At 47.3% G+C, this 21045-nt stretch overlaps 1 protein-coding gene and 1 long non-coding RNA gene across 2 annotated transcripts; one reads left to right on the forward strand and one right to left on the reverse strand.

Annotated features, from left to right (window-relative positions):
- Window positions 1-1018: 1018 nt before the first annotated feature.
- On the reverse strand, window positions 1019-8472 carry LOC143002291 (uncharacterized). The gene is made up of 4 exons (XR_012963777.1): window positions 8413-8472; window positions 7943-8052; window positions 1881-1918; window positions 1019-1705 (listed from the first exon to the last, which is right to left on the reverse strand). It is a non-coding gene; the product is annotated as an uncharacterized LOC143002291 (long non-coding RNA).
- On the forward strand, window positions 3740-20917 carry LOC143002290 (myosin-binding protein C, fast-type-like). The gene is made up of 28 exons (XM_076152325.1): window positions 3740-4120; window positions 7846-7863; window positions 13313-13381; window positions 13501-13649; window positions 13744-13861; window positions 13989-14037; window positions 14183-14242; window positions 14346-14506; window positions 14769-14901; window positions 15586-15710; window positions 15812-15917; window positions 16346-16515; window positions 16628-16793; window positions 16878-16984; window positions 17074-17103; window positions 17199-17341; window positions 17443-17602; window positions 17686-17790; window positions 17876-18064; window positions 18160-18294; window positions 18453-18620; window positions 19156-19244; window positions 19405-19600; window positions 19713-19852; window positions 20022-20181; window positions 20264-20400; window positions 20491-20677; window positions 20778-20917. Exons 1-28 carry the CDS (start codon window positions 4099-4101, stop codon window positions 20801-20803), a joined length of 3318 nt encoding a protein of 1105 aa, XP_076008440.1. The 5' UTR covers window positions 3740-4098; the 3' UTR covers window positions 20804-20917.
- Window positions 20918-21045: the final 128 nt, after the last annotated feature.

Here is a 21045-nt window from a genome sequence, read left to right on the forward strand (position 1 = left end):
AGGCTCACACCAGAATTGCCATTTTTGAAAATGCGACACCACATAAATAAACTTATTACTTCTTATTATTCAAGATATTGAATCATACTACGTCGATTGTTAAAAGCACTTCTTGTTTTGGAGAGGGATTAAATTACTTCCGGAGGCTTCAAATCTTCCTGTTTACCAACTAATAGTAGCTGCAATTTGCAAATTTAGCAATTAACGAGTTACAGGTGTGTTTGGGAGTTAAAACTGAAACTTACCATGAAGCGACGCTCCTCCGGAAGGCTTTGATTTCTTTGTTAATGAATCAAATATGTTACCAACAGTGCCTCAATGTTCATAACTTTAATAAATAACACAACAGAACCTCCACTTCCACTTCCATGCCAAACTTTCACCAAACTGCGGTGAGGTGCGTCACTTCCGGGGGTACCTTCAAGCAGTTTCCCCAAATGTCTTCAAATTCAAGATTGCTGCGATAGCGCCACCGTCAGGATGATAAATAAAAGTCAGTCAGTTCAGATTTGAGGGAAGAGTTTAAAGACAAATCGTATTTTTTATTTAATCTGTTATTGAATTTCACAATTTGTACAAACTCCCCCAAAAACATTAAACACATTCCTGCAGTATCACATCGCTGAGTTTAAAGATGTTTTATTGCACTTTGATGAGCAGATGATGTGAGAGTGTGTGTGTGTGTGTGGGGGGGTGAATTAGATTGAGAGAGTTTAAGATGAATGATGCTTCTCCTAATTACAACTTGATTGCGGGGATATGAGAGATTCTCATTAGCTTCTCAAACCTTCTGGTAAACTTTCACCTTGGATGTCTGTTGATTCCCCCCCCACCCCCCAACTTTTAAACGTTGAGATGAGTTGCAGCTGCAGCACCTTTGGGACAATTTAATTTGATATCACCGGGGGAAACCATGCTGCTGTGCACATCTGTGCTCAGAAGAAGTTACAGGAAGAAAGAAAGATTTGGACCTGAGCAATTGATTGACTGATAAGTTCTGAGCCTTCTAGATAAGAGTGTGTGTTAAATCCACAAGATGGCGCCAGAGCACTTCGCCACACAGGCTGTGCTCAGTGACCAAGCGCCACCGTCACTGCTGATATGTTAGATGCCTGACATTAAATAAGTCCTATTATAATCCCCCCGATAATTGATGGACAGCTCCTCCTCAACCAGACCTGTTATGTGAGCGCTATGGAGCTCCGTTTGGATTCATAACAAATTAAATGTAGATGTGATGGAATCTGCCTTTAGTTCCAGGGCATCAACTTTAACCATGTGAAGAAAGAGAGAGCATTAGAGAGAAAGCATCAACATAACAGTGTCAGGCCTGACCAGAGCAATAAATGGTCAGCGGACCAACGCCGCGACTCGATTTCACGTTTAAATTAAGCTCGTCTAACAGCAGAGGGGATAAATAAGTCTCACGGCTGTGAAGTTTAGCCAGTGGATACCGGCGGGCAGAAAGTATCAAGTCCCCCCTTTGGGTAACCGGAGGAGTCAGAGAAAGGCGTCGGCCTTTCACCACATGACTCTCAGAGATTTCCCGCTGGCTGCTCCGGCCTCCAGGCGGCTCGGTGAAGCTTCTCAGAACCCTCGTTTTTAGTTTCACCGCAGCAGAAATAGAAAGGTTTTCACAGATGAATGTTTGAGAGAACGCGTCCGTCTCACAAGTTTGACTGCTGGGGTATTTATAGTTGATTTCCTTTATTAGATAGGAGAGAAGCAGCGGGCTCAAAGATCTGCTGAGTCATGTTTGCTTCAGGAAAAAACACCACAGATTGACGTAAACCAATCATTCTGTTACTCTGAGAAGGTACAGCAAGAACAGCAGGACTCATAATGTACGTACATACATAAACATAACATAATCAGATTACCTTTCCAGTGCAGTGAAGCTTTGGAGTATTGAGGTTTCCTGTGAGAAAGTAATCAGATTACACACACAGTACATTGCAAGTAATCAAATAAGTTGTGGAAAGTAAGAGGATCACTCTAAATGCAAGTAATCTATTACTCTTGAAGTAATCAGACTGCTCAGAGTGAGAGATCAGCTGTCTCTCTGAGTGATCTCTCACTTTGTCAGTAATGTGAGGTTCAGCTCTTCATCTGAGCTGAGCCTTATGTTTGGAGAACAACGTCATCTCAGGGAATTCTAACCTTTTCTGACATTAAAACGCCTCTAACAACGCCAACGCCAACGCCAATGCCAACATCTACGCCTTTGCACTGAAAGCTATCAGTGAGAGTGGTTCTCAAGCTGTGGTGCATGGACCACAGCTGGTACTCGAAGCACCCAAAAGCGGAGGATCTGAAAGAAACGTGTCAAAATCTGTGTTTTCAGCGTTTCTTAAAGAACTAACTCGATCATCTGGAATCGCTTTGCTCAGCAAGATTTTCAGTTCAATTAAATCTAAACGTACACGATCAGACACTCTCATAAACTGCTTCCTCCCAGAGTCTGGACTAATCGCCGACTAATCACATTAGATGCAGCAGAACCCACTGGGGAATTGTTATTTCCATGCTGCGTGTAAGGCAACACACACACACACACACACACACACACACAAACACACACACACACACACACACACACAAAATCTAAATCTGTTTTAGGATGACCACACCAGGCCTCAGCAGGAGCCCCCTGGTGGTTGTGGGGCACTAAGCAGGTAGTTGTGTCACGTTGTATACACTCGCACAAACACACACACACAGTCCCACTCCCACACACTCCCCCACACGCCTGCCACTTCCTTTGTGATTGCATTTTCTGCATCAGGGCGGTTGTAATTCCCTCCCTGGACTCTTCATTGAGGCATTCTGCTGCTCGGCGCTTCACTGTGTGCTTTAACACGCTTAGCTGCCGCTATTCTTCCACAACAAAAAGTGAAAAACTAACTTTCTCAGGGACACAAAGACCTGTGGCACGTCAGCAACAGGAGTGTATTTGGTTGATTAGGATGTTAGCGGTGACGGTGATGATCCTATCGCACGATTACAGTGAATCATTACCGTCGCCTCTTAAATAACAAACGCCCTCCCTCCTTCGCCCCAAGTTGCCCTCTCTCCTCGCTCACTCCCCCGGCCCTCTGTCCCAGTCCCCTGTCCCCCGGAGACCTTTCAAGCTGCTGCAGCTACGCGCCCCTGGTCGTCCCCTGCAGACGGGCGCATGCTTGTCACGCTGACACACACCAGCACTTTGACCCCGGCGGCGGCGGCGGCGGTGGGGGACTCGTCTCCTCGCTGGCTGCCGGGCCGTTGAGCAATGCACATTTCCTTGACAAGTGATGAGTAGATGACAGGTGATGAAGACATGCCTGAGATAGGACTTTCAACCCTTTTGACCATAAGATGTCAGTGAACAAAGCCTGCTTCACATGTAAATCTCTCACTATTCACAGTAATCTTGAGCGTCTCTGCGGTATAAATAGGGCCTTGAACGCGTCTGAGTGTCTTGCGTGTCCCCGAATCAAGTAATAGACATTTGAATGCTTCGCCAGTTCGCTTGGACTAGCAGAGCGATGATTGCATCACCCTGTAACGCCGTCCACATGATGCGGCGTATCATTAATACCAAATGTTGCCTTTGTCTCCTGGGATTGACTTCTGCGGCCGCTCGAGCTTAGTGGGAGACGGAAGGGAAGTGTGAACAAACTTGCAAATACCTCCTGATCCTGTTCCTGATCCTACGAGGTGCTAAATACAGTGTCAGAAACACGCTCGGTTTGCCGGCCGTCCGGGGTAATTTGGGATTTCTGCAGCACAATCAGAACTTTATGCAGCTCATCAATCTGCCCATTAAACGTCTAAGCCCCGCTCTCAGCACCGCCTTACCCCCCCTGGTGTCCTCAGCTTATGACACCCCCCTCGCTGTCAGGGCGCTTGACTGACTTGAACTCTGTGTGAGGGGTGTCGTCGTCTCTGTCTCCTGTCTCACTGCGCCGCTCGCTCGCTCCCTGGCTCACTGGTGGGTGTGTGTGACTCGAGTGCCAAGAAAGCTTTGAATAACAGGGAGAGGGGGAGAAATATAAAGGAATAGGCGCCGCGAGACCCTCAGTCTTCCTGCGGCAAAGAGGAGACACAGGATTAACCATGCCTGAGCCAGCTCAAGCAGGTGTGTAGACCTTTTTTTCAAAATTTATTTGGAATTGAATTGAAGGCATTTGACTGGGCTGAGGTGAAGGCTTGGACTGAGTTGTGTTGTGTTGCTTGTTTGTGAGGTTTAACTGCTTTGACCCTGCAGAATTAGAAATATAGAAAGATGCTGCAGGGAGGAGGATTTAAATGGAATTCAAATGGAATTGCTGCAAATGTCAATGTTGTCTGTAAATAATGACAAGAAAAGATTTGAACTCAGCAGAACGACGACATCATGCTCCTCTTCTTCTTCATCTATAAGTATAGTTTTAAAAGCCTGATAAGCCATAGAGAGAGAAGTTAAAGGCTTCAGTGTGACCTACAGTATATATTTGCCGCTAATGTGTTTTGCATATGCGAGGGAAAAGTAAGATGACCCCATGTTCACTTTATCACTGCTGGCAGCTTCACAGGCTTGTAGAACATGAGGGACTTGAATGCAGCACATGCAGACTCACACCACAGCCTCCCACCACGGAGCTGGGAGCAACTAAAGCTGCTCAAGTATACAAAGTACAAAGTTTATCTCATAATTCTGACACTTTTTAAGAAGTTACTGAGCTATACACTCACACACTTTACACTTAAAGGGCCGTCAATTATGACAATTGAGGGCAGCTGGCCTGAGCTCCCTGGGGTCAGGGTGCTGATGACATCAGCCCAAAGGACCAAACAGCTGAAGCATATGTGGGAAACTGAAGCTTGTTCTTATTTGGAATGTGGAATTAAAAGAATAATCGTCTTTTTAAAGGAATAATGCACAAATATCTCATTTTAAAACTCTGGATAAACAACAGCAGAGCCAAAGAATGACTGAATTCTGAATTAATACAAGTGTTTGCTCTTGTTTGCTCATAAATGTATTGGATGTATGTCCGGCCACCTGTCCTCTGCTTTGACCCAGCGTGACTCTAAATCACCGAGTTGACAGAAACCTGAGATAGGAGGAGAGATCACAGCGTTTCATTGGCTCGCATTTCAGCCCTTTGCACCCGATTGTCTGGGTTTGCTGTATTTCCTCTTAAGTCTGTTTGATTCTTACACACACACACACACACACACACACACGCCAGGTCCTCATCCTTATACTGTATTCCTTAACATCGTTGCCTAGTGGCTCTTATTTTTATCCCGGGCACATAACCAGGCACTTCTTTGATTATCCATATACAGCCACAGAGTACTGGCGTGATATGGATTGCATGTGGAGACGACCAGCCGCCTGCCAAACCATAACTTTTGTCACATGATGCCTCATAATAAATCAGATCAGCTCCATAAATCTGTTCCTGATGAGAAAGACGACTTTTAGCAGCTGGGTAATAGATTTCACGACGTAATCATTCATTTTCTTATGTCAAAGCTCTATTCATAAATGCTGTATTTGTGGGCGGGGGGGTGAGATAACAGATAGAGTTTTGCAGGTTTCCAGGCAGCGCTCTGCTAAATATACCCCGGCCGTAACCCCTGACCTTCCCACTTTGTTTTCTTTCCCCCCATTAGTTCCTACATGTGTCTCACTCTCCTCCTATCAGGTTTTGCTGTAACATTTCTTGCGTAGCCCTCAGGGGTATTAATCATGACGTCATCTGTCATTTTCTGCCAGAGCGATTCCTTCAGTCAGCAGGTTGAAAGTTGCCCGGCGAACACGACGTCGCTCCGCCCGTATTCAATCAAGCGAGGGGAAGCGACGGCGTGATTCACGGCCGTAATTCCTCTCATCATTGCGACCCGCTGAAACATTATAGAGGTCAAGCTAAAAGTGAAAGCACTCTCTGAAGTTTCAACTCTCTCCTAAAACTCAATTTTAGGGCATAAATAACATAAAATAAAGATTTATGAGGAGGATTCATCTGTGGAATTGTGCTGTTTGACACTTTGTGCACCAAAATCTCTCCTGTACTGATTTATGCTCCATACATGGTCACAGCATACAGTGAGAGTTCATTGGAATATTTTCTAATGACAATTTGCTGGATATGTGGTGTACATAAATATGAGGAGATATACTGTTACACTATAAATATCATTATACATTCACATTTGCATTTAAATTGGGTGCTTAGTCCTCTGCAGACATTACGTGGTGTTACACCCTACAGCAGGAGAACATTAACCTTTGATCACTGAGATTCACCGTGTTTATGCCCGTGACAGAAAATAAGCAGGTAACAAACACAGAAGTGTATTAATAAATGAGCAGAGAGAGAGGTTTGAGTTCAGGGCGTTTTTAGTGTCTGTATATCGAATATTTAGCCACACAAGCAGTAAAGATTACTGTAAAGTCTAGTAAACAACACTGTATGTGTTTGTTTATGTAAAGTAGGTGCTTAATGTATAATGACACACATCTGTAGAGCCTTAAATGACCCTGAACATGAGGTCGAAGAAGCACAAACAACAGGAACTCAGATTAAAGAAGCACCAAAGACGAAAGTTGGTCTAACGAAGCAAAAACTACAACTTCTAGAATCATCTTTTCTTTTAAAAGTACAGAATCCAAACTAACAAGTCGATCCTGCCAGGGATATCAATTACACATCCACCACAAATTTGCCAAATGTGAAACCGTAGACAGGGCTGTCTCATGCTGTGAGGAACAGCTGCTCTCAGCTTTACGATGCCGTTTTATCATAAACTCGCCGTTGAAGATGATCAACGCTCTGGCTTCAACCTGATGCGATCTGCAGACGCTGATACAGATTTACAATGAACGCAGCCTGTTGTGTTCTGGGAAAGTGTGTGTGTGTGTGGCTTATTTACACCAGAGTGTCAGTATGCGTACTCGGTCGCATCCTTCTTGGTATGTTAACACTAAATTACCTACAGGATGGTTTGTTTAGCCGATGATCCAAATCTGGCCTAAGGATTTGGGAAGAAACAAACCTAAATCCTAATTCCAGTTCCATCCACATCTGAGCGGCTTCACCCCCCTGACACCTATCTTAGCAGCACATTTACCAACAAACCCCAACGGAGCCGCAAAGCAAGCAAGGTCAAGTTGGACTATTACTGGAGACACAGTGCAACTTAATAAACGTGGCATGACTTCAGCCGGGTCATAAGACACCATCCTTGGCCTTTTCCAGACACCGCAGAAATGCAGTAACCCCCCTGAGACAGACGCTTGGAGGGGGAGGAAGGGTGTGAGAGCACATACAGTAATAAGCTATCTATTTCAGGTTGAGAAATTTGGTTTGCCAGATTTAGGGTTCACTAATTGGACACTCCAGGGTGACGAAACAATTTCAGACCTTATCTGCTCGTCTGTGAAGCTCCAGTTTGGCCCGATAGTGAGGAAGAACGAGGCTCAGTCGGATCCTGAGGTCAGATCAGTCGACTTCATTTCACTGTCAAGGAATGTCTGCATCTGCGTTTGAAAGCCTCTTGTATTTCAGGTGAATGGACCCGAGATCACGAGCTTCAACACGATACCACATATTCTAAAGTAAACGTGCTTTAAATGAATAGTTTTAAATACATAAACCTCACAGATCCAAACAGATCAATGAGACCAAACTAGGTGAGAGGAATCAGGAAGGATGTGGGACTGTGGAGGGCCGGGACCTGCACACACACAGCAGGCCCGGCTAAAGCATGACTAACATCTAACAGTGAATTTAAAAATGATGCAAATGCCGCTGTTGTAGTGTTTGTGATGCACGTTTCTAATCCTGTTTCTGTCGTCTTTCTCCTTTTCAGATCCAGCGAAGGGGGGCGGTAAGTCAGCAATCACCTCTTGACCTTTCTGCTATGCGTCACATTATCACTCTGCGACTTCTGGCCCTCACATTCTCACCTTTGTTCACATGTCACCAGTCAGAAGCTTCAGACACTGCAGCGCCTCTCTGGCTCCACAGGGCCTGCAGTCAGCATGTTACACACCTCCTTCCCTTAATCAGCATGTATCTGTGAACACAAACACCACACACAGCTTAGGTCATTACGTGTTTACACTTTGTTAGCATTGTATTGCTGCTTCTAATGAAGATCAACCACTTTTTGCCACAGAGGAGCCGGAGGAAGTTGGTGAGGGACAAATTCATTTATGTTGTGTTGTGTTGTTCCCAGCATTTTACGTTCCCTCTCCGTTATGACTATAATGGTTTGATTTGAACTTCCCTAAGTGTTCGTGGATGCGTTTGAGTTTTGCTGTTCATAATCAGAGAGCGACGAGTCTTTAAAATCATAATAATGTCCCCGTGTTGCAGTGGAGTTGTCTGATGTCAGGATATTGAAGTTGCGGTGTTCTGATGTGCGGTTGTTTACCTTTACGTCGTCGTTAAGCACGTGTGGGTCTGAGTCTGTGACGACCCGATGATCTGTGTGTACAAAGGAAATGGATGGAAGTCGCGCGGAATGCATTTTCTCTATCTGTCATTGTTGTTTCCTTGGTTACGTGTCGCTGTTGGCATGCGGAGTGTGAGGGCAAACCGGTTACTGCTCTATTTGTTTATGTATTTTGGTGAAGTCCGTCTGAAGGTGTTGTGTCTCTGCGATGTCGCCCGACTGGAATCTTGTCCAGGTGTCGTCACGTCTCTGCTTTCATTCAGCTAATCGCGTTCATTTTTGTTTGCTCAGCGGAAGAACAGCCGGAAATAAATGGTAAGGGCCCCGTTAGCGTCAGACACACACACACACACACACACACACACACACACACACCTGAACGCCATCATTAGATATTTAGATTTACAGCTTATTGTCCCTCATTTCCCTCAGATGCGCCTACAGATGGAGGTAAGGGGGAACTGTGAATGTCCTGCTGTCATGAGTTTGTCTGTAGAATGTATTCACAGATCTCAGTGCATACATGGGAGAGACTGTGTGACGTCACCTGCCTGACTCCTACAAACATACCTGACTGTATGTTTTACCAACAAGTGTGTTTCCTCACGTTAACGACCCTTAATGTTAGGTTTTTCATAGTACTTTGTATTAAATAGAGGCAGCGTGTAGAGTTTACTGTGTGGTTAAGTGTGATTTGAATAGGTTAAGTTGTATTTCCAAGTACGGTATACAACTAAAGACTGAGTTCTGGTTTCTACATGTGTTTGTTTATTTAAATGTGTCTTTGTTGGCATGCAGAAGCAACAAATTAGATTTTTCTGTTTGTTTTAATCAATGCGAGATAGATTTTGTAAGTGTTTGTCCTGCATGCCGCCGCCCTTGTGCGTCTTCTCCTGTGCAACATGGAGCCTCTGCTTCCTCGCCGCTTGTTTCAGTGAAGTTTGCTTCCTTATCTGCAGCAGCATCAGACAGCGATGACGGGGACGGTAAGAGAACACGACCACGGCGGCGTCTCTGCCCACGGCGGCTGAGACTTTACTCTCAACGCTCCGAGCGCATGATCTGTGTGTTGACAACGTAATGTCGTGTTCCATTGTGGTATTATGTGTGAGTCAGTGTGTCACATAATATTATAGAAGCATTACGTGAAGCGAGTCGATCTGAAGCTGAAATCATTTTGATTACTTCATCTTGGACTGATTTCGTTTTAAGTATCGGTTTTAGAATTAAAACGAAAACTTTCTCTCAATCGCGCGTTCAGTGTCGTGAAAGCTGCAGCAGCCGCCATGTTGAGACCTCCTGACCTGAGGGCACAGGGGGGTCAAACGTCCACAGACCTGCTGGTGAGAATCCAAAATGTAGACGCTAATGAAAGTATATGGAGGAGCTCAACTTTCCACCGCACTCAAATCTGCCGCAGATCCTCTTTTAAACGCAGCCATCAAAATTCCTGTTGCTAAAAAAATCCCCTTCAGAGCTTGTTAAACTCTTTGGCGATAACTTCCTTCAACCGAGTAAGCAGCCCCTCTAGTCTGGAGCCGCTCAGGTCCTGGGTAGAGTGGAAGGACGCAGAGGAGGCTCCATATCCTAAATGCTGCTTAGTTGATGCCTAATTGCAAAACTTAATTATTCATGCTCCTTTAAACTCAACTCTACTCCACGCGATTCATTCGTCCCTGCGGGGGAATTTGCCTTTTCTGTGCACCAAACTCAGGTTCATTAATGAGAGGCGACGCCAGAATGAAACCAACAGAGCTAAAGTAAAGAGCAACACTTGGACTGGGGCCTGCTGCCATCTTAACCTTTGGCTCAGAGTGAATATTAGCATATTGCTTTGCCGTGTTCCCGCTCAGCTGAGGCTCTCACTCGCTGTTCTTTATCAAAGCCATCATGCAGCACTGACGTTGATTGACAGGTCCTTTGTGGTCTCCTAGAGAACAAGCACTCGCTCCTCTATCGGAATACCGCTGCCCGTCAAGTCGGTGAATAACGCCACTGTTTTGTTCGCGTCCCAATGGGAATTTAAAGAATGAAACACACCTGCGTCTGATGTGTAACAGCCCTGAGGGAACGATCACAGCCACGGCAAGCTTATCAAGTCTCATCTCACATGATGGCATTCTCACAGAGTCTCATCAACTTAACATGTCTGCGATGAGGAAGAAGAGGAAGAGCTCCAGCAGACGTGCAAGCACTCAAACTCAAAGCTCTTAAGTACTGCTTGCAGGTTCACGACCTCTATTCCTTCCAATCCCAAAGAGCTTCAGGTGATCTGCTTCCCAGAATACGGTGTGTATCTCAGCCAAACAGCGTCTCCAACCCGACTGCTTTAAAATGTTGGGATGGCATTAGAACTACAGCCAAGCTCTTAAAAGTCATTAAAGGAGACGTTGGTCAGGTTACAGAGCCGCCGCCGCCGCCTCTTCCTGCTACGCTCCATCATGGGACGCCGTCCATGAGCGGTGGCTCGGAAATCTGCTCCATCTGGCCGGATTATGTGAGGCATGATTTGTTGGATAAGACCTGTGTCGGTGGTAAAATGTCAAAGAGCTGAAGGCTGCCGACTCCTTTTTGGTGTCATTAAAATTTATAGTCATTGTCCAGCACCGGCCCGGCCCGATATAAAGACACACGTTAAAAAGCCCCCCGCTCTCCCAGTGGACCGGGTTTAACTGGGCGAGGTGGCATGTGGGGGCGGGGGCGGGGGGGGTTTAGAGGGAGAATCATTTCCTGTCCAGCTATCAGCTATCAGCCTGTTAAGGAGCGTTGGACTCTGCATTGGTCTATATAAGAAGGAGAGCAGGGCAGCTTGGAGGAGGAGGGAGGAGGAGGAGGAAAAGGAGGAGGAGCTCCCTAAGGATGGCTGTCTAACTGTACAAGAGAAGTAGAGGTCTTGCAGGATGAAGAGGAGCAGCATAGACTCTGAGACATGCCGGTCTATGATGTCTCTGCTCCAGTTTGTCCATAATGTTCTGTCCATGAATAAGCAGCAAACTGAGGACATGGACTTTAAAACGACGTAAGAGCAAAGAAGGAAGGGACAAACATGTGAACACGTCCTAGAACAGTGAAGAAGAACGACATAAGAGCCGTCCTTTGTCTTCCCTCTCCCTTTAGCCGTCGCCGCTTGCATCAGCGGCCCGAGCTTTGCATGGACGGCCGCCCTTGAGCCTTGCGAGGTATCTTCTTCCCTCATACCAAGCATATTGGGGCCGTAAGCCTCATAGCTCAAGAGCAGCTGTCATCTGTGGCAGGGAGGTTTGGGCAAAAAGCGACGTGCGCTAACAAACCAAGCTGGTATAAGAGGGTGGCCAGGCAAAGTGCCAGCACTCTGAGTTTGCAGTCAATGTGTCAGAGTAGGATTTCTGCTTATCATTACAATGCCGTTTAAAGCCATATACCCGCGGGGGTGTAGTGTTCTGCGAGGGTTGGCAGTGTTATCATTCCTTGGCCAAGTGCAGATTGTTTTGAGGGCACGGAGAGAGAGAGAGAGAGAGAGAGAGAGAGAGGGAGAGAGAGAGAGAGGGAGAGGGAGGGAGAGAGACGTATACACGCGGCGTTGCTGATGCACATGTTGTTGCCAACCACTTGAGAAGCTAAATTCTTCTGTGTAAACATTTTAGAATCCAAGTGTGAACCCTTTCCTGTGACGCACTACTTCAGGCGATCCTTTAGTGCGGGAAATTAAACCAATCGTGACCTAGAATATGATTTAAAAGCAACTAAAATACCTTTGCAAGTCAGACTTCAGAGGGTTTGTTTGGGCCGAGCCGATTGGAGTGGCGTCCCCGGCGCGAGGCGAGCGATCAGTCCAACACTCTGCCAGTAATCAAAGTCATTTCAAACACTTATTCAGCCAAAGTGCGGTGGTTAAAAAGGGCAGTAATCAAGGCGTTTGATTACTTTCTGTCCTGATAACAGCCATGACCTGACCTCCACCCAGCCCAGTGTGAAAGCTTCTCACCGTGTGGTTTAATGACGTAATCATGTCTACAGAATAAGAAGGATTCTGTAACTGTTGTTTACTTGCCTTGTGTTGTTTTGATAAAGTATAACAGCAGTGTGTGTTATACGTCCGCGTGTTCCGTGGGGATATTAGCTTTACAACTGTGACTATCAGACTGCATGGGGAAGATGATGTCATTAAATGCATCCTATGTGTTCCAATCAAGTTTCATCTTTGGTCTAAAACTTGAATAATTAATGCTATAGGTTTGTTTGGTTAACATTAAAGCCTGGGTCGGGCCTTTAGCTTTATAGGAGGGGAGTGTGTGTGAGAGAGAGCGAGAGCGAGAGCGAGAGCGAGAGCAAGAGAGAGAGAGAGATGGCTAATTTAGCTCTAAATTAATTGTAATGGTCAGGGAGTATATGTTAAATCATTTCTAAGCAGGAAAGATGAGCGCTGCCCGCTGGAGCGTCTGGTGCTGCATGGTGGCGTTGCCCTGAAATGCTTTAGATTGATGTCACGTTTAGGCGTAAGTGGTTTTGTTACATATTTCACTGAATAACAGCCATGGAGGTAAGAGAGCAAATTAGTGACCCAAGCTTATTTTTGCCAGTTTTCTGTCCGATGTGTGATTTTGCTTTAATGAAAGTCGCCCACGTCCCTGTCCCCGTTTGCAGTTTACTTACTTGTCCCACTTTGGTGTCCTTCAAAGCCGTGCAAACGTTGCTGTTTTCCCATGTGGGAGTTGGAATGTTTGACATGTGTGTTCACGGTCTGCGTGCGGCTCTGATTTGGGGGATTTTTCAAGGTTGTTCAGGAACATTTGTGTGTGTGGTTTGCTCTTGCGTGCGTGTGTGTGTGTGAGGGGTTTAGTGTCAGCATTCATCCTTTTAGAGGAAAGGAGTGTACTCATGCCTTTGTCTTTCCTTACAGAGCCGGAGAAGACGGAGCTCACCGGGCTCTTTTTGGCGAGGCCAGATGAGAATGTGGTCGCCGTGGCAGGTTAGACGCACGCTTGAATGGATGGACGGATGTCTAGGCAGGAAGTCAACTGTAGCAATCTGTGCTGACCTGATTACGCACTCAAACAAACGCACTGTTTATTCTTTTTTGAATGGCAGGAACGAACATAATTTTCTCTGCTAAGGTCGACTCAACCTCACTGGCCAGGAAGCCAACGATAAAGTGGCTAAAGGGCAAGTGGATGGACCTGGGCAGCAAAGTGGGAAAGCACATACAGCTCAAAGAACTGTACGACAAAGAGACTAAGGTGCGTGAAACCAGACGTATGCAACGTGAACGTACCGCCCGGCGTCGTCCCCCCGCTCTCCTCCTAACAGCCCCGGCCCCTCTTCCCTCCGTAGATCTACACCTTTGAGATGCATTTCATCAAAGTGAAGCCCGTGGACGCCGGCTCCTACAGGTGCGAGGTGACGGCCAAAGAAAAGTGTGACAGCTGCACCTTTGAGGTCTCTGTGGAGGGTGAGTGGAAGCAAACACGGCCCGGGGCCCACAGCAGGGGGCTTCCTTAGATTCCACACATGATGATGTTTGAAAAGAGAGGCGATCCACAGCTAATGTGCGTCCTCTGCAACTTCTCTCCTTTCAGCCTCTCAACAGGATCAGGGAGGAGATATTCTGTCCGCCTTCAAGAGAGCGTAAGGGATTCAACATCGCCTTGCCTGAAAGGGGGCGAATGTGTTTGTGTGCTATTTATATCGGGAGGAGCTTCTATACGTGAGAGTGTTGTGCAGCTTGTTGTTCCATACATCTTGGCAACACTGTTTGTTTACGTAAATATAGGGATGCAGGAGAGGATGAAGGAGCCCTGGACTTCAGCGCCCTCCTGAAAGCCGCCAAGAAGTGAGAAACTAAGTTAAACCAGCTTGCGCAAAATGACCGAGCGCAAATGTGATGACGTAATGTATGCAAACACACACACATCGCCTTCTCCCTTCACTGACAGGAAGAAGGTGGTAGAGGTGCCAGAGGTGGACGTGTGGGAGCTGCTGAAGAGCGCCCATCCCAGCGAGTACGAGAAGATCGCCTTTCAGTATGGCATCACTGACCTGAGGGGCATGCTGAAGCGACTGAAGAAGATGAAGGTGGAGATCAAGCACAGCGAGGGTACGTCGGGTCAGGGGATAAGCTCAGGAGAGGAGGTGGGAAAGGGAAAGGAGGGGGGCGGAAAAATGGGAGCCGCTGGGAAAATGAATGAAGTGGTGACACGGGGGGAGGCAGGAGAGAGAGGGAGGGAGGGAGAGGAAACAAGGTGAAGAACACAGGAGAGGAACTGTTGAATAGTGAGATAGCAAGTGACCACCCTGATATGACATCATCATTCTCTCCCCTCTCCACTGTGTGTGTGTGTGTGTGTGTGCAACCTCAGCTTTCCTTAAGAAGCTGGAGTCTTGCTACACGGTGGACAAGGGCAAGAAGATTGTCCTGAGGTGTGAGGTGTTTGATCCCGACGTCCAGGTCAAGTGGTTGAAGAACGGCCAGGAGATCAAAAACTCTGCCAAGTACGCACAAATCACCAACACACGCCGCTGCATCCCACATCCCCTCTTGTGTGTCGCCCAGCTCCATGCAAGGCGTTCGCTTAACTCGACAATAGTCAGCGGGCGGATCATGTTGGCGGCGGAGCTAAGATAGACTTGGGCGACGTTTTAAAAATACCGCAGTAAAATTATCTTGGCCCTCCACGTCATATTTTCAAACCACGCTGCCATCGACAGTTTTTATTTATAGGCGGTCATGAGTTGCCTCCCAGAGGGCTCAGCCGGTGGCTCTGCCAAGACATCTTCATGCCCATGCAGACCGACACAGGACATCGGCCTGCAGGTCTAAATAAAGCCGCTCACATGCCGGTAGGAGGCCGATCATTAGCACTGATTGATTCAATTTGGACCCAAGGTTTCCACTGGAACTGTTATGTATCAAACACTCACACTGTAAGCTTGAAAGTGGCATTAAAAGGTTGGTAGTTTGAATCCATTTCCATTACAACAGATCCCAATAGTGAATTTGTTCTAGACCATCTGCAATAATCCTTTCATCCAAATAATAATAATATAATCACATCAAATCTCATCAAAATATGGCTTGTTTCATTGGTTGCCATGGCGCTCTGATTCAGCTCAAGCCAACAAAAAGCCGCTCAAAGGATAAACTCCACTGGATTTTCTCTCTGCGGCTTTTTCCAGGTACGTCATGGAGGCCATCGGTAACATCAGGACCCTCACCATGAACAGGACCACCCTGGCCGACGACGCGGCGTACGAGTGTGTGGTGGGAGAGGACAAGTGCTTCACAGAGGTGTTTGTCAAAGGTGCACACCGTCTTTTACTCTGACTTTATGTGACAACCACAGGCGAGTTGTGAGAGCAAAGTCGTAATTCACTTCACATCTGCTTCAATCGTCCACAACAGAGCCCCCCATCACCATCACCAAGCTGATGGACGACTACCACGTGGTCGTCGGAGAGAGGGTGGAGTTTGAGATCGAGGTGTCGGAGGAGGGAGCTCACGTCATGTGGTCAGTACATGTCACAGATACTCACATCAACTTCAACACTAACGTCTGTCTGTCTGTCTTTACAGCCCCCCCAAGTCTCTGTCCCTCTTAACTGCCACTTTATAACTTAACCAGCTTTTTATTTTACACGTTGATTGCGCTCACAGTTTGATGGCCAACGTGAAGCCCTAGGTTTGATGTTTTTATCTCCCCTTAAGTTACAACCGCCCTGAAGTATTCAAGCAGGACCTAACGCAGACCTGTAATTTATCTTGAAATCTCATTCACACTTTCCATAACAGTTCTAAAGCAGTCAGCGAGGACCAACACCAGCTTAATGGTCTGCAAAACGACGCCAGACTCAGATTCACGCTTGTTATTTTGCATTAAGCGTTTTGGCAGCGACATCTTTCAAAGCCCGAAATCTTGGTTTTGGAACAATTTTCCAGGTTCTTTGAGGACATTGAACTTCACAAAGATGCCCAGTCTAGCAAGTACCGCTTTAAGAAGGACGGGAGGAAGCACACCATGATCATCCAGGAGGCCATGCTGGAAGACATTGGAATGTACCATGCCTGGACCAACGGGGGTCACACCAAAGGAGAGCTGGAGGTGGAAGGTAGACTACTAACTGAACACACATGTATCATCATCGAAATCCATTCTGTTCCACGTTCAACCGCGGTCTGCCGTCCGATCTAATCTGCCATGATCACCGATGTCTCACTCAGAGAAACAACTGGAGGTGTTGCAGGACATTGCTGATCTGACGGTCAAAGCGACGGACCAGGCCGTGTTCAAGTGCGAGGTGTCCGACGAGAAGGTCACAGGAAAGTGGTTCAAAGGCGGCCAGGAGGTGATAGGGAGCGAACGCATCAAGATGACTCACAATGGACGGTGAGGTGATACAAGATGAAGATGATGTCGCTCGTTTTCCGAAGGCAGATCTGATAACGTTGCCTTCCCTCGTGTTTGTTTCAGGTTCCATAAGTTGGTCATCAATGACGTGAAGCCAGAGGACGCAGGCGACTACACGTTCATTCCAGACGGTTACGCCCTGTCTCTGTCAGCCAAACTCAACTTCTTGGGTGAGAGAGACAGAATGATAAGCAAGTGTCGGATCCATCTATCATTATTCTATTCTATTCATTCAACACTATTTTCTCTTTCAAAACAGAAATTAAGATCGACTACGTGCCCAGACAAGGTAGGTCGACTTTCACTTCCTCAGAGCACAAACCATTTAAAACTATTTGTTGAGCACATGAACACATTTACTCTCGTCTTCTCTATCAAAACAAGATCCTCCAAAGATTCACCTGGACACCACTGGAAACATGGTCTCCCAAAACACCATCATTGTCGTGGCGGGCAACAAGCTCCGCCTGGATGTGGAGATCACAGGCGAGCCCCCTCCCACAGTCGTCTGGACCAAGGGAGACAAAGTAAGGAGGCGATATCAGCCAAAGTGTATATTTGGCGAGCGCACCGTTTTTTTTTTGCGTAGTCACTCCTGTTACCTGTGTCTTTTTTTCTTTTTTTTTAGGCAATCACAGAGACAAGCGGCCGTGTGAGGGTGGAGGCCAGGAAAGACTTAAGCTGCTTTGTCATTGAGGGCGCAGAAAGGGAGGATGAGGGTAACTACACCATCGTCGTCACCAACCCGGCCGGAGAGGACAAGGCCATGCTGTTCGTGAAGATCGTGGGTGAGTGATGAAGATTTTCCTCACAATATGACAGAAGTATTGTGATACCAGAAGGTGAGCGCTGAGTTTTGCCGTGGTTTCAGACGTGCCTGACCCACCTGAGAACGTCAAGTGTGGAACAGTAGGAGAGGACTGGGCCAACATCAGCTGGGATGTCCCCAAGTATGATGGAGGCGCACCAATCAAAGGTAACTAACGGGTTTCTGTGTCCCGCATTTCAATTCCGCATATTCAGTGAAAAGAAGGTGATGTGTATTTACATTCTCTCACCAGGTTATCTCATGGAGAGGAAGAAGAAAGGCTCTTCCAGATGGACAAAACTCAACTTTGAGGTGTATGAACCGACTGCATACGAGGCCAAGAGGATGATTGAAGGCATCCTGTATGAGATGAGGGTGTTCGCCGTGAACAGCATCGGCTTGTCTCCACCCAGCATGAACTCCAAGCCCTTCATGCCCATCGGTAAGACTTCCTCTGCCCTTCCTCTGCCATTTCCCCTCCCATCTTCCAACTCATCGCCTCCTTCCATCCCCCAATCTCCACTTTGTCACCCTCAGCGCCCACTAGCGAGCCGACGCGTCTAATGGTGAACGACGTGACGGACACCACGTGCAGCCTGAAGTGGATGGCCCCGGAGAGAATCGGAGCCGGCGGCCTAGACGGCTACATTATTGAATACTGCAAGGAAGGAGGTCATTAAGCCACAGTGTCGTATCACATTTCACTGACAATAACACACATGTATATTTAGAAAGGTGCCCTGCTGCACTTCCTGTACACAGGGTCACAGCATTCACGTGTAATATAAACAGATAAATGTCACTTATTATGGTTTCCTCTTTTGTTTTAGACACTGAGTGGGTGCAGGCAAACCCGGAGCTTTGTGAGAGGCAGGGCTACATGGTGCGCGGCCTCCCTGTGGGCGAGAAGATCAACTTCCGGGTGTCAGCGGTGAACATGGCCGGACGCAGCGTTCCTGCTGTGCTGCAACAGCCTGTCACCATCCGCGAGATCACGGGTGAGACGCGAGCCGGCATGAGCTGAAAAGCTGGGCTTTTAAGGGGCTTAAATTTGTCATATCTGGCAACCAAAGCAAATGTTTGATGTGCAAACAACAGTGCAAACATAACAGACAGAACCAGAGTGGCACATAACATGGAGACAAAACCAGAACCAGGGACAAGATCAGGGACAGAATAATGGACTCACTGACAGAAGCAGGCTGGCGTAGAATCCATGGAGGGAACGAATCCAGACACACACTAATGACAGTGAGGAACAGGTCAGGACAATCACACAGGTGGTCACAATCAGGTGACACAAGAGCAGGAAGTAAAGCCACAGAAACAAGGGAGATACTACAAAATAAAACAGGAAATACACAGAATCACAACAGAATAGAATAGAATATCTTTATTGTCATGAGAAAGAGAGACAGAGACAGAGACAGAGACAGGGAGAGAGACGGAGACAGAGACAGAGAGAGAGTACATATAAGCAGTAGTTGAGTGAAGAAGGCTATGTTATGGTAACTTCTCTCTATTTATTCTCAGAACATCCTAAGATCCGCCTTCCTCGGGACCTGAGAACCAAGTACATCAGGAAAGTTGGAGACAAGATCAACCTGACCATCCCCTTCCAGGTCAGAAACAAACTGCACTCCTACCCTAAATCTGCATTTGCTTCACAAATGCAATAAATAAAATAACTACTGCTTGACACAAACACAATATAATGTGTTTGATCATCGGCAATCGATCCCAAACCTATCTTAAACAATGGTCCCCCTCTGTGTCTGACAGGGTAAGCCCCGCCCCATTGCCACATGGCTCAAGGACGGTAAGCCCATTGACCCCCAGATGGTCCAAGTCCGCAACACCAACGTGGACAGCATCCTGTTCATCCGCTCTGCAGAGAGGGAGCACTCCGGAACCTACGAGCTGGTGCTGAAGATTGAGAACATGGAGGACAGGGCTTCCATTGTCATGAGGATTGTGGGTACGACTGTCAGATTTGATTCCATCTGGGGGCTCCAGTCAAATAAATATCCAACCGCTGAGACATGTTGCTGTTGGTGAAGGTCGGCATTGCTTTTTTTCCGTCTTCTCAGAGAAGCCCGGGCCTCCTCTGAACGTGAAAGTGACAGAAGTGTGGGGCTTCAACGCGGCACTGGAGTGGGATCCCCCCAGAGACGACGGCAACTGTGATATCACCGGCTACACCATCCAGAAGGCCGACATGAAGACCAAGGTGAGAGACGCACAACCCCCCAATCCAATCACCACCAACGGCATCGTCTTCTGTTTCATGTGAGTTCTGATGGAATCCTCTATCTTTCTCTCCCTCCCTCCCTCCTTCCCTCCCTCCCTTCCTCCCTCCCTCTCTCTCTCTCTCTCTCTCTCTCCCTCTCTCTCTCCAGGAATGGTACACCGTCTACGAGCACAACAGGCGGCCAAACTGCACGGCTACCGACCTGATCATGGGTAACGAATACCAGTTCCGCGTCTACAGCGAAAATTTCTGCGGCCTGAGCGAGGAGCCGCGCCTCAGCAAGAACACGGCCGTCATCGCCAAGACAGGTGCGGGTCCACCTGCATGTATGCGTATCGGCGGAATTCGCTGGTAAAACGGTGGCTTTGCTCACTTCTCACTCCTCCGTAGGCCTCCAGCAAAAAGAAACCACATTCAAGGAGAGGGACGAGTGCTGCACCCCCAAGTTTACACAGCCGCTGGTGGACAGGAACGTGGTGGCCGGATACAGCACCGCCATCAGCTGCTCCGTCAGAGCCTTCCCCAAGGTCAGGCCAGAGCAGACACGCAGACTGAGGCGTGGAAGCCAGCGAACGTCCTGTTCTCTGATGTTGTTCCTCTAAATCTTTTCATTGTAGCCTAAGATCATCTGGATGAAGAACAAGATAATCCTCGGCGAGGATCCCAAGTACTTGATGATGAACAACCAGGGAGTGTTGACCCTGAACATCCGCAAGCCGAGCACCTTCGACGGGGGCAAGTACTCCTGCTTGGCCATCAACGAGCTGGGCCACAGCGAGGTGGAGTGCAAGCTGAGCGTGAGAGGTGAGGAGGAGGAGGAGGAGGAGGAGGAGGTCTCATGATGTTTGGGTTTCATTCGGCAAATCCTAAAGCCGGTTGTTGTTTGTTCTCTGTCGTCCCGCAGCTGCTACTGCCGAGGTGAAGAAGTGAGAGACCGAACAGTGACGAATGTGAAAGGACATGAACCAAATCAGAGTGAAGAGAGAACGTCAGTATGTAGCGTATCTGCTGTCGAGAGAGCATTAAATAAAACGTATGTTGACGAGTGGCGCTGACTCCGGTTTAAACCAGAATTTATTTCCTCTGTCTCAAAAACACACACATCATTTAGTCACACACACACACACACACAATACAGTTAGAAAATTAGAAATGAGAAGTAAACACTTGAT

The sequence above is a fragment of the Genypterus blacodes genome, unplaced genomic scaffold, assembly GCF_046128005.1.
Source record: "Genypterus blacodes isolate CSIRO-AG114 ecotype Tasmania unplaced genomic scaffold, CSIRO-AGI_Gbla_v1 ptg000055l_1, whole genome shotgun sequence".
NCBI lineage: Eukaryota > Metazoa > Chordata > Actinopteri > Ophidiiformes > Ophidiidae > Genypterus > Genypterus blacodes.

What these genes read in the sequence shown, in the direction of transcription:
- LOC143002290 (XM_076152325.1), top strand. Translation starts at nt 4,099, where the DNA reads ATGCCTGAGCCAGCTCAAGCAG. An exon ending in CTGTCCGCCTTCAAGAGAGC is followed by an intron (nt 14,038 to 14,182) that starts GTAAGGGATTCA and finishes ACGTAAATATAG; the next exon opens with GGATGCAGGAGAGGATGAAG. An exon ending in AAGATGACTCACAATGGACG is followed by an intron (nt 16,794 to 16,877) that starts GTGAGGTGATAC and finishes TGTTTGTTTCAG; the next exon opens with GTTCCATAAGTTGGTCATCA.